Here is a 12,343-nt window from a genome sequence, read left to right as displayed (position 1 = left end):
CAGTCCATGTAATTAGAATATCACATGGGGACAAACCCTTGTGCTAAGCAGGTAAATGGATCTGTTAGTCAGCAGGATTGGTAACTAGAAAACTGAAGGCACAAGTAATGTTTTGCATATACATGACGAGCAAAAGGGGGCAGAGTGGAGAATGCCAAATAAATTTAGAACAAGATGGAGAAGTATGAATCAAGATACTGCTGAAGGGAATTTGGGAATGTGTAGGCAGTTCTTTGACAATAAACAAAACAGAACAAATACAATGCAGTCATCAAAACAATGTGGAGATTGTGCATGAGTAATCTATGTGTGTGTATAAGTAACAGGGAACCACCATGAACTCAGTCCCATTGCCTGTCACAAGCTCAGTCTCATTCCCTAACACAAGTTCAGTCCCATTCCCGCAACACAATCAGTCCCATTCCCCATCACACAATCAGTCCCATTCCCCATTACACACTCATCCCCATTCCCCATCACACACTCATCCCCATTCCCCGTCACACACTCAGTCCCATTCTCCGTCACACACTCATCCCCATTCCCCGTCACACACTCATCCCCATTCCCCATCACACACACATCCCCATTCCCCGTCACACAATCATCCCCATTCCCCGTCACACAATCATCCCCATTCCCCATCACACACTCATCCCCATTCCCCGTCACACACTCATCCCCATTCCCCATCACACACTCATCCCCATTCCCCGTCACACACTCATCCCCATTCCCCGTCACACACTCATCCCCATTTCCGTCACACATTTATCCCCATTCCCCGTCACACACTCATCCCCATTCCCCATCACACACTCATCCCCATTCCCCATCACACACTCATCCCCATTCCCCGTCACACACTCATCCCCATTCCCCGTCACACACTCATCCCCATTTCCGTCACACATTTATCCCCATTCCCCATCACACACTCATCCCCATTCCCCGTCACACACTCATCCCCATTCCCCGTCACACACTCATGCCCATTCCCCATCACACACTCATCCCCATTCCCCGTCACACACTCATCCCCATTCCCCGTCACACACTCATGCCCATTCCCCATCACACACTCATCCCCATTCCCCGTCACACACACATCCCCATTCCCTGTCACACACTCATCCCCATTCCCCATTACACATTTATCCCCATTCCCTGTCACACACTCATCCCCATTCCCCGTCACACACTCATCCCCATTCCCCATTACACATTTATCCCCATTCCCTGTCACACACTCATCCCCATTCCCCATCACACACTCATCCCCATTCCCCATCACACACTCATCCCCATTCTCCGTCACACATTTATCCCCATTCCCTGTCACACACTCATCCCCATTCCCCGTCACACACTCATCCCCATTCCCCATTACACATTTATCCCCATTCCCTGTCACACACTCATCCCCATTCCCCATCACACACTCATCCCCATTCCCCGTCACACACTCATCCCCATTCCCCGTCACACACTCATCCCCATTCCCCGTCACACACTCATGCCCATTCCCCGTCACACACTCATCCCCATTCCCCGTCACACACACATCCCCATTCCCTGTCACACACTCATCCCCATTCCCCGTCACACACTCATCCCCATTCCCCGTCACACACTCATCCCCATTCCCCGTCACACACACATCCCCATTCCCCGTCACACAATCATCCCCATTCCCCATCACACACTCATCCCCATTCCCCGTCACACACTCATCCCCATTCTCCGTCACACATTTATCCCCATTCCCTGTCACACACTCATCCCCATTCCCCGTCACACACTCATCCCCATTCCCCGTCACACACTCATGCCCATTCCCCGTCACACACTCATCCCCATTCCCCGTCACACACACATCCCCATTCCCTGTCACACACTCATCCCCATTCCCTGTCACACACTCATCCCCATTCCCCGTCACACACTCATCCCCATTCCCCGTCACACACTCATCCCCATTCTCCATCACACACTCATCCCCATTCCCCATCACACACTCATCCCCATTCCCCATCCCACACTCATCCCCATTCCCCGTCACACACTCATCCCCATTCCCCGTCACACACTCATCCCCATTCCCCGTCACACACTCATGCCCATTCTCCATCACACACTCATCCCCATTCCCTGTCACACACTCATCCCCATTCCCCGTCACACACTCATCCCCATTCCCCGTCACACACACATCCCCATTCCCCGTCACACAATCATCCCCATTCCCCGTCACACACTCATCCCCATTCCCCGTCACACACTCATCCCCATTCTCCGTCACACATTTATCCCCATTCCCTGTCACACACTCATCCCCATTCCCCGTCACACACTCATCCCCATTCCCCGTCACACACTCATGCCCATTCCCCATCACACACTCATCCCCATTCCCCGTCACACACACATCCCCATTCCCTGTCACACACTCATCCCCATTCCCCGTCACACACTCATGCCCATTCCCCATCACACACTCATCCCCATTCCCCGTCACACACACATCCCCATTCCCTGTCACACACTCATCCCCATTCCCTGTCACACACTCATCCCCATTCCCCGTCACACACACATCCCCATTCCCCATCACACACTCATCCCCATTCCCCGTCACACACTCATCCCCATTCCCCGTCACACACTCATTCCCATTTTCCGTCACACACTCAGTCCCCATTCCCCGTCACACACTCAGTCCCCATTCCCCGTCACACACTCAGTCCCCATTTCCCGTGACACACTCATCCCCATTCCCCATCACACACTCATCCCCATTCCCTGTCACACACTCATCCCCATTCTCCATCACACATTTATCCCCATTCCCTGTCACACACTCATCCCCATTCCCCGTCACACACTCAGTCCCCATTTTCCATCACACACTCATCCCCATTCCCCGTCACACACTCAGTCCCCATTCCCCGTCACACACTCAGTCCCCATTCCCCGTCACACACTCAGTCCCCATTTCCTGTCACACACTCATCCCCATTCCCCGTCACACACTCAGTACCCATTTCCTGTCACACACTGTCTAGACACCCCATTGCGTACTATATGCTGCCGCACAACCATTCCCATCCCTCACCAGATGCAATCTGCACAGCTAGCCCTATTCCCCACATGCTGCCCGCAGATCTATCTCATTGCCCACTCTCTCTCCATACACGTAATGCCATTCCCACTCCATCTTGCTGCATTCCCAATCCCAATCCCCACTTAGGTCTCTCCAAACAACTAACCCAATCACCACTCTACCCTGAGATCACTCCCGATTACTTTCCTCTCAGTACTCCATCTACATGTTCAGCCTTTTTTTGAGTCACTGTATCAATCTCCATAGCTAAGTAGCTTCTTGGCCTTACTCAGAGAGCCACACCTAGGACAGTTTTCATTGTCTAGAATTGTCTTGCAGTGAATGCCACTGATTCTCATTATCAGTATAGTTCCTGAACATTTGAGGCTCCTCTGGCATCCTGTTAGTTGCAGCTTGCTAAAATGAAAATGATCCATTAATCCCCACTCTTTGTTTCCTTCTCAGTACCATTTTGTTATGTTGCTTCTTTAATGGGCTTCCAGGCTCTGCAGGCATTTGTTCCGGCACAGAGGGAAAATATCTGTTTTTTTCAAAGCCAGTGTCAATCTAGCAGTTGCCAGAGCTTCGTATGATATTGGCAGCATACCTTGCAATTGAACAAGGAACATCTTGGAAATCTGAACAAGTTGTACTCCATTTTGCCAAGCTTATTCAATGGGCACACTTCTGGTCTTAGTGTTAGGACTTGGATATTGATTGCTGGCTGTTGCCCAAGTTTGGAATAACATTATTGTACTGAGTTTGACTGGGAATTATGCCAATTTCCTGCTGTGCCATTTGTCTGCTGTGAAACCAATCTTTTTTTAATATATATTTTTATCAGATAAACAAGAAATTAAAAATTAGCAATAAGCTGATTTTTCAGTAATTTTCTGATCTTCTGCAAAATTTTAATTTTCAAACATTAACCCTCTTAAATAGCTGGTTATAATGTTACATAAAATTGTCTTGTTTACATCACAGTCGATATTGCACAATATAATCAGGTACAGACTTGTGAGTGCTCAGAGACAAGGCAGACATATCAACTTGCACACTTTCTTTTAGAAATCTGAAATTGTATTCAACTTGAAGGAATTGAAAAAGCGGACTGTCTTCTAAAATGTTACGTGGTTCGAGGAGATCATTTATTCTTTCAAACACCAAGACCTCAATCAATGAGAGTCAAAAATGTCCTCCTTGTCAGACCCTTTTTCTACCCTTCTGGAGTACGTGCTTGGCCAGAATATTTGGAAAGGAATGAAGTATTCCTTGCCATGATTCATTTGAACAGTTACTCAGGACTGCTGCTAGAAGATTAGCATTTCAGTGCCACGTAAACATTGGTATGCCCAGAACCCACTGGCCTTTTCAGTGCAGCTCGACATTTACAACGGCAGATTCCACGTTCTGAGCCTAAGAACAACACGCCAAGAGATGCACTAAAAATCAGTGCTGCCCTGGCGTAGGCTCTGGTGGAAAGATCAGATTAGGCTCCTTCCAGCAAGGCACATTGTGAGGGTGGGCACTGTTAAAAAAAAACTCTTTTGGACTTACCGCTGATGTGAAAGGAAATGTGAATTCATACTGATATAATATAAGTGGAAACAAATAAAACAGTGCTTTATATTGTAAATGGGGCTTTTGAATGTTCTGTATTTGCTTTTTTTGTAGAAAAGTTACATTTATTTGTTTGGCAAGAAAACATTTCTGTGTTAGATCCTTCATGCATAGCTAATTCACACTGACTCAAGCCAGATCTGGTGCGATCTCCATCATGTTACTCCTTTTGGAGTGTGCACTTGCCAAAGTCTGGAAAGGCATGCAGTAGTTGTTGTCAGAATGTGTCCCAAATAGCTAAACAGCATTTAACTGTACCCTGGGATAGATAGTAAGACAAGTAACAATTGCTGTAAGATCATCAGCTTATTGAAAGACATACTCTGGTCTGCCTGAAACTTACTGGTCTATCAGTGCAAGGTAATTTCCATGACTGAAGGGTGCACTAGGGGATTATCAATGACCAAACAGCTGGGTGGGGAAAGGCCATACTTAAAAGCCCTTCTACCATGTCCAATGAGATACTGAAATCTCTGCAAAAGCGCTTTGAACTTGTTATTAATATAATGAATGTAAAAGAAGAAATATATTTCAGGCATATGTTATCAATCTTGAAAGTAAATGGAATGATTTGTGTCATAGTACATGAATGGTACTATGTACCATTTATATGAGTGATTTTCAAACTTTCCAGATTAAAAATACCCAGGCAAAATGTTTTCTTACAAATGAAGTGATCATAGAAATTATTATCTCATAATTCTTGAGCTAGCCTTCCTTGTTGGTCTCTTTCCTTTTTAAGTGAGGGATATGAAGGAGCAGGGTGTTTGGTAAGAAAAGCAGATTTAATTGATCCTGAAGAAAAACAATAATTAACCATTGAAAGGGAGATGAACTGTAGAGGCAGAGAGCAAAGATATTTCTGAGAAACTCTAATCTGAAGAACATGAAGCATGGGATGGTCCTTCTATCAGCCACAGTGTTCTCCCTGCACCACCTCCACTCTTCCAAGGAGGCTAAATCAGACACAAAAGCAATTGCGTTTCTAAAAGCACACTCCCATTCGTCAGCATTTTCTCCGGGCTTTCCTGCAGAGATTTAAAAGACAGCTTGATTTATTGTTGCTGGCTCAAGATGAAGATTAAAAAAAAGGTTTAGAGAGCCCTTCATAGGAACGATTGATAAGATGGATATAATCAAGTAGAGTGTGAAATGAACAATCTTTGTAATAAGAATTTGCCAATGGGCCAAGACATTTCTTTGGTTGTTCATCTTTATTTAATTAACTTAACTTAATGTTACCTCATATCTGAAAATGCACTTTATTTTCATGTAATGTTTTTCCATTCAAAAATGAACCAACAGCCATGGTGCAAAAAGATCTTTTGATATGTTCATGGCTAAGTTTTACTTGAGGAACAAACAATAATATCATATTTCTTTCCATGTAGACCTGCTGCTACTGCTGTTATATCCTTGGCTTTTGGTCAGTACATATTGCAGCCGCTATTTATGCCATGTGGAATTCCAGAAATTTTAATGAAGATCACCACAACCATTGGAATCAGTAAGTTTTCTTGCATTGTCATATCTGAAGCTACCATTTTTTCTATTTAATTCCCCATTACTATCATGTATACAAAATAGATAATTCTACTACATTGTATTGTATTATCATTGAAAGGTGGTCTCGCAAGAACAAATGTATGTAAATTGACCAAGGGATAATCTCCATCTCCTTAGCTCTTTATTTATATTGGATGGCAACATGTCAGTAGAGACAGAGAAAGGAGTTATGAAATCCTGCTGCATAACTTCCAACTCCCATATTCTTCTGATCATGCTAGGACTGGATAGTACATGTTCTAAATGTACTATAGCTCCCAAATGATGCTGATAAAAGTTTCATTTATCAATTGGTAAAGTAAAAGGAAAAGCATTTTGCTCTTTTCAAATGGTGGTTCTGCAATGCTAATATAATCTACCCACTTGAACAGGGAAATTTGGGGTCAGTCATCTGAGATCAATTGCAAGTCACGTGGACGAGAGTGTAAGAGCTAACTGTTCCTCCTGATGTGCGGCATTATAATTACCTTTCACCAAGGACACCAGAAGAATCTCCTCTACATTGAAATTTGGACAAGTAGTAAAGAACAATACAAACCAGAGGGCAACATTTTAAAAGGGTTCAGGAATACAGAAGGAAAGTGGTCAAGCAGATTGAGAAAGTAGTGGAAAAACATCTGGTGTGGAAATTTATGGTGTTATAAATAAGTCCATACAATACGAAATCAAAAAGTTATAATGGAATATTACAACATTTGTTTGACTGTTGCTGAAAAACTGTGTCCAGTATTGAGCATCTCATCTGAAGAATGATGTAAAATCCTTTGAGAGGTTGCAGAAAAGATTAGCTGGAGCGAAGGGGCTTCAATCATTTTAGATATATTGGAGAGGTTGGTCTTGTTCTCTTCCAGTGTGACAGGATACGGGTTAGAGCTGATTCCATCATGCAAAGCCTGAGCAGTGTGCATAGAAAGAAATTATTCACATTGTCAACAGAGTGTAGGTGACCGGAAAAAGGAATCAGCAGTGATGTGAAGAGAAACACGTTGTCACTCTGAGTGATTATGTTCTGGCTGTAATTCCAGAGAGGACAATTGATGCAGATTGAAAGGGAAATTTGGCCAGAGAAGGGGAGAATTTGAGTGGGTGAAACTAGCTGGATTTGTCACTACATTCGGATATGGCCCAAGCGCAGAGTGAGAGACACTGAAACCGGTCAATAGTTCACAGACTTTATTGCGAACAGAGTTAGAGGGGAAAGAAATCAATAAATGCTAGGCCAAACAGGGCCAGTAGCTACAACTCTCAAATGGAAAATGGAGCCAACACTGTGGCTGAAAAGAATAACTAAATATAAAATGAATAATGCTAGTCTTTAGTGTCAGTTGACTCAACAGTCCAATTTCTCAGGCAAGGCCGAATACAAGCCAGCAGCAAAACATTGCTGTGTTCTGCTCAAATCTTGACAAGCACTACGATGAAAAGAATGGAGTTAGATACTGTCACAATGAAATAATTAGCTGACACGTGCATATTCACGAGAGCAATTGCTGTATCTGCTGCACTGCTGAATGCATGGTTGTGACAAGATTACTTTTCCATAGAGACATCTTGGACTCAATGGATGGAATTACTTCCTCCACTGATTTACCCTTTCTGTAATTCTATGATTGAAGTGAAATACACAAACTTGTGGTTAATTCCAACCTATTTCACTCCTCTTTATGAGGGCTCTTTCATCTGGATATTTGGACCATAATAGTGAAAAATCTGGCAATCAAAAGGAAAGGTTAAGCAAAAGGAAAAACTTATATTTATAAATTGTAGTGTCTTCCATGAAACAAACATTCCATTACAATTTATAGTAATCAAGTATTTTTGACTTGTAATCATAGCTCTAATGAAGGAAATGCAGGTCGTGCCTTACGAGCCTGATTGAATTTTTTGAGGCTGTGACTAAACATATTGTTAAAAGAAGAGCAGTAGATGTAGTGTATGTGGATTTCAGCAAGGCATTTGATAAGGTACCCCATGTAAAGCTTATTGAGAAAGTAAGGAGGCATGGGATCCAAGGGAACATTGCTCTGTGGATCCAGAGCTAGCTTGCTCACAGAAGGCAAAGAGTGGTTGTAGACGGGTCATATTCTGCATGGAGGTCGGTGACCAGTGGAATGCCTCAGGGATTTGTTCTGGGACCCTTACTCTTCGTGATTTTTATAAATGACCTGGATGAGGAACTGTAGGGATGGGTTAGTAACCTCTAACAAAGGTTGGAGGTGTTGTGGATAGTGTGGAGGGCTATCAGAGGTTAAGCGGGACAGTGATAGGATGCAAAACTGGGCTGAGAAGTGGCAGATGGAGTTCAACCCAGATAAGTGTGAGGTAGTTCATTTTGGTAAGTCAAATATGATTGCAGAATATAATATTAGTGGTAAGACTCTTGGCAGTGTGGAGGATCAGAGGGATCATGGGGTCCGAGTCCATAGGACGCTCAAAGCAGCTGTGTAGGTTGACTCAGGGGTTAAGAAGGCATACAGTGTATTGGCCTTCTTCAATCATGGAATTGAATTTAGGAGCTGAGAGGTAATGTTGCAGCTATATAGGACCCTGGTCAGACCCCACTTGGGTACTGTGCTCTTTTCTGGTTGTCTCACTACAGGAAGGTTGTGGAAGCCATAGAAAGGGTGCAGAGGAGATTTACAAGGATGTTGCCTGAATTAAGGAGCATGTCTTATGAGGATAGGTTGAGTGAGCTCAGCCTTTTCTCCTTGGAGCAACAGAGGATGAGAAGTGACCTGATAGAGGTGTATAAGATGTTGAGAGGCATTGATCGTGTGGATAGTCAGAGATTTTTTTCCCAGGGCTGAAATGATTGCGACAAGAGGACACGGGTTTAAGGTGCTGGGGAGTAGGTACAGAGGAAATGGCAGGGGAAGTTTTTTACTCAGAGAGCGGTAGGTAAGTGTGTGGAATGGGCTGCTGGCAACGGTGGTGGAGGCAGATACAATAGGGTCTTTTAAGAGACTTTTGGATAGGTACTTGGAGCTTGGAAAAATAGAGGGCTATGGGTAAGCCTAGTAATTTCTAGGGTAAGGACATGCTCGTCACAACTTTGTGGGCCAAACTTTGTGCTGTAGGTTTTCTATGAAATGTTATTGTTCATTTGATGATAATTGATAATAACAAAAAGATGGGGACTAAACACTGCACTTGTGTGATTAGTGGCAAATGAACTGGAGTGTAAATGGTGGATTTGGGTGGGAGCGAGGTGCACTGGGGATACAGAGAGATGAAGGAAATCCATAATACGTTAAATTGCAACAAACATGATTGCACTAAACTGTCTATTATTTCAAGGAACATCTAAGTCCATTAGTTCCGTGGTTCATTTAAGTTGAATCATATTTTTAACAGCTAAAAATTAATGGTGGTTTTTATTTAAACAAAACGAATACCCCTCCTATTAGGAGGAGAATGGAAAACATGTTTTGCTTTAAGTTAGAGACTGAAATCATGCTGACACAACAATTACAATGAGATTAACTAGCAGGCCTCATGGTACAGTGTGAAACCATAGAAAGTTCTTCATCCACACCTGACTTCTGGCTCTGCTGCGGGACTCTCGATGGTCAGTGAATGACAGATGCAACCAAATCTTCTTTAATAAAAGTCATAATAATCTGAGGGGCATGCCATTTTAATTTTGACTTCTTCTACTATGTTCTGCTCCTTTCAGGAAGGAATCTTCAAGAAGATATTCCTTGCAAGTGTGATCTCTGTGTGATCTCTCTAACAAATCTGATATAATTCAGCATAACATTTACAACTCTTCTAAGCTTTCACATGTTGCTGCCATAATCTCTACCCATTTCTGATTTTGTTCAGTTTGACTCCTAAATCCTTGAAAAGCAATCCAGTGGATACACTTTAAACTTCCAACTCTGAAGCAAAAACTAATAAATACTAATAAATAATAATTTTACCTGAAACGCTAACTGGACCATACTGATCTTATTGCACTGCTTTGAAGAACAGAACATTTCTCCAGATTCAGCCCAATATTTATCACACAATCAATAGAACTACCTCACTGCTAAGCAATATGGATATTAGAAATCTGAAATACTAACAAAAACCACTGGAAATGTTCTTTTGGTCTCCATAAAATTTCAAAGGTGTTCCTGGTGTTTTCTCCACTGGCAACTCACTCTTCCCTGCCCAACTTTTCTCAGTCATTTAAGGCATTTGATCATCTGATTTCGAAGTTTTCTCCGATTATGATGGAAACTCTTTGCTTCTCTCGCTAAGATGACGCTTGGCCTGATGCGTATTATTTTCTGTTTTTATTTTACAAGAAATAAATTTATTATCACATTTCTCCTTTGGGATCTTGCTCTGCATGAATTAGCTGCTATGTTTCTTCTGTTATAACTTAACTTAGGTCCTTCCTTCACTGTAAAGAGCTTGGTACTTTCAGAACTTCGTGAGCCTAAAGTCATATATATTTTATCTAGCTTTATAACAGCTAAAATGTTGAACAGATATTGCTTCTGCACTTTCTTTCATTAAATCAATTCATTTTACATTATAATATTTTTTGTGAATTAACATACTTGTGGGTTCCCTGAACAGTGGGCACCATCAATCTTTTCTTCTTGTAAGGTACTGTAATGTTTTAGCAGTTTGAATGATGAATGTATCTGGGGAAGCATTTCCCATGTATGCCCTAGGCTAAGTAATTAACCAAAATAAAGAGTTTTAAAGGCTCTGTTTCAGAGGCATGTACTATTCCAAAATATGGCCTACAAATTAGTTAAGGTTACTGCAATGTAGCCGAAGGTAGACTGAATGATGGAGAATAGGTAAGTTCTACTTACAGTAACAATTCCATAACACCTAGCAATGGTGAAGGTTTTAATTCTAATGGCAATGAATTCCTATCACATATACTTACTCTGTGTGTGATGGTGAATACCAAAATTACAGCCATATTTCTGGTGAAAACAAGTGTCAAGCATGTACCCGTGCTGAATTTCAGTGCTGCTTCTTGGTTGAAGGCAGAAGTGTCCAGGATATATGTCTGAAACCGCCATCATCTTCATGAGGGCAGGCAGAATAAGTGGAGAAATAGTCTAAGCCAATATTTACGGTCCGAGACCCTTGGCCAGAACTGAGAAAGATAGATAATAAAGGTCATTTTAAGTTGCAGAGAAGGTTGTAGGACAAATAGACAGGATAAAGGGAATATCAGTGATAGGGTGAAACCAGTTAAAGGCCAAATAACTTTATGTCATACATCAGCAAGTGCATGATTTCTGCAATCTCAGAGCTTTCACAGCCTGCAGTCCTACATTATTCTCTGATAAATTCAGTCTTGCAACAGACAACTATTTTTTTCCACTCTTTTGCCAGTAGCTGCCCTACTAACCCATTTGACCTGGTCTCATAATTTCACAGATATTCACTTTATGTTATCCATTTGCCTCACTCTACAATTTAAAATTATTTTTTTCCCTCCTGTGATGAAAGGTGTCCAACCTGAAACATTGACTCTTTCCATGGATGCTGCTCAACCTGCTGTGTGTTTATTACACTCACATGCCTCAGCACCTGTAACTATATGATTTTTGCCATTTCACCAGATGTCCCAGGTACCTAGAAAAGTTATTCACTATATATTTTTGTCTCTGCCTCAACATTACAAACCTAGAAATTTAGTTGTGTGTGAAAACATACATTTAGATGGAGTTGTGTAGGACTTTTTTTTGCCAGTTTATCCTTGTGATGTTACATGATTTTAAAATGTTTATTAGGAGTCGCCAATAGCAAACCTTTTCTCAACAGTACACACTAATTGCAAATAACTTTAAAAATAAATTTGCAAAATGGATGAACAGCTGATGATCTTGGCACTGAAGTAGTCTTTTGCTTCACCGAAGAGGATCACAGAGATATTGGAGTAAGAGGTGAGTCAACCAAAAGAGGCTGTGCATGTTTTGGGACCCAACAACCGAAACAACAACATGTTTTGGAGGTGAAATATCACCGGAATGCTCTGTGCCTGAGTGTAGACCCACAGACCTGATTCCGGTGTTGTATTGCCTCAGGTACAAG

At 42.4% G+C, this 12,343-nt stretch overlaps 1 protein-coding gene across 1 annotated transcript in view; it reads left to right on the top strand.

Moving 5' to 3' along the window:
* The window catches only part of slc7a11 (solute carrier family 7 member 11), a 158,725-nt gene that overhangs the window by 37,939 nt on the left and 108,443 nt on the right, over positions 1 to 12,343 (top strand). The window contains exon 3 of the mRNA XM_059963389.1: positions 6,115 to 6,230. Within this exon, the coding sequence (XP_059819372.1) occupies positions 6,115 to 6,230 (116 nt within the window). The remainder of the gene's footprint in view (positions 1 to 6,114; positions 6,231 to 12,343) is intronic.

Source organism: Hypanus sabinus, chromosome 3 (assembly GCF_030144855.1).
Source record: "Hypanus sabinus isolate sHypSab1 chromosome 3, sHypSab1.hap1, whole genome shotgun sequence".
Lineage (NCBI taxonomy): Eukaryota > Metazoa > Chordata > Chondrichthyes > Myliobatiformes > Dasyatidae > Hypanus > Hypanus sabinus.
Note: the sequence above shows the minus strand (reverse complement) of the source record. Positions and strands in the feature narration are given on the sequence as shown.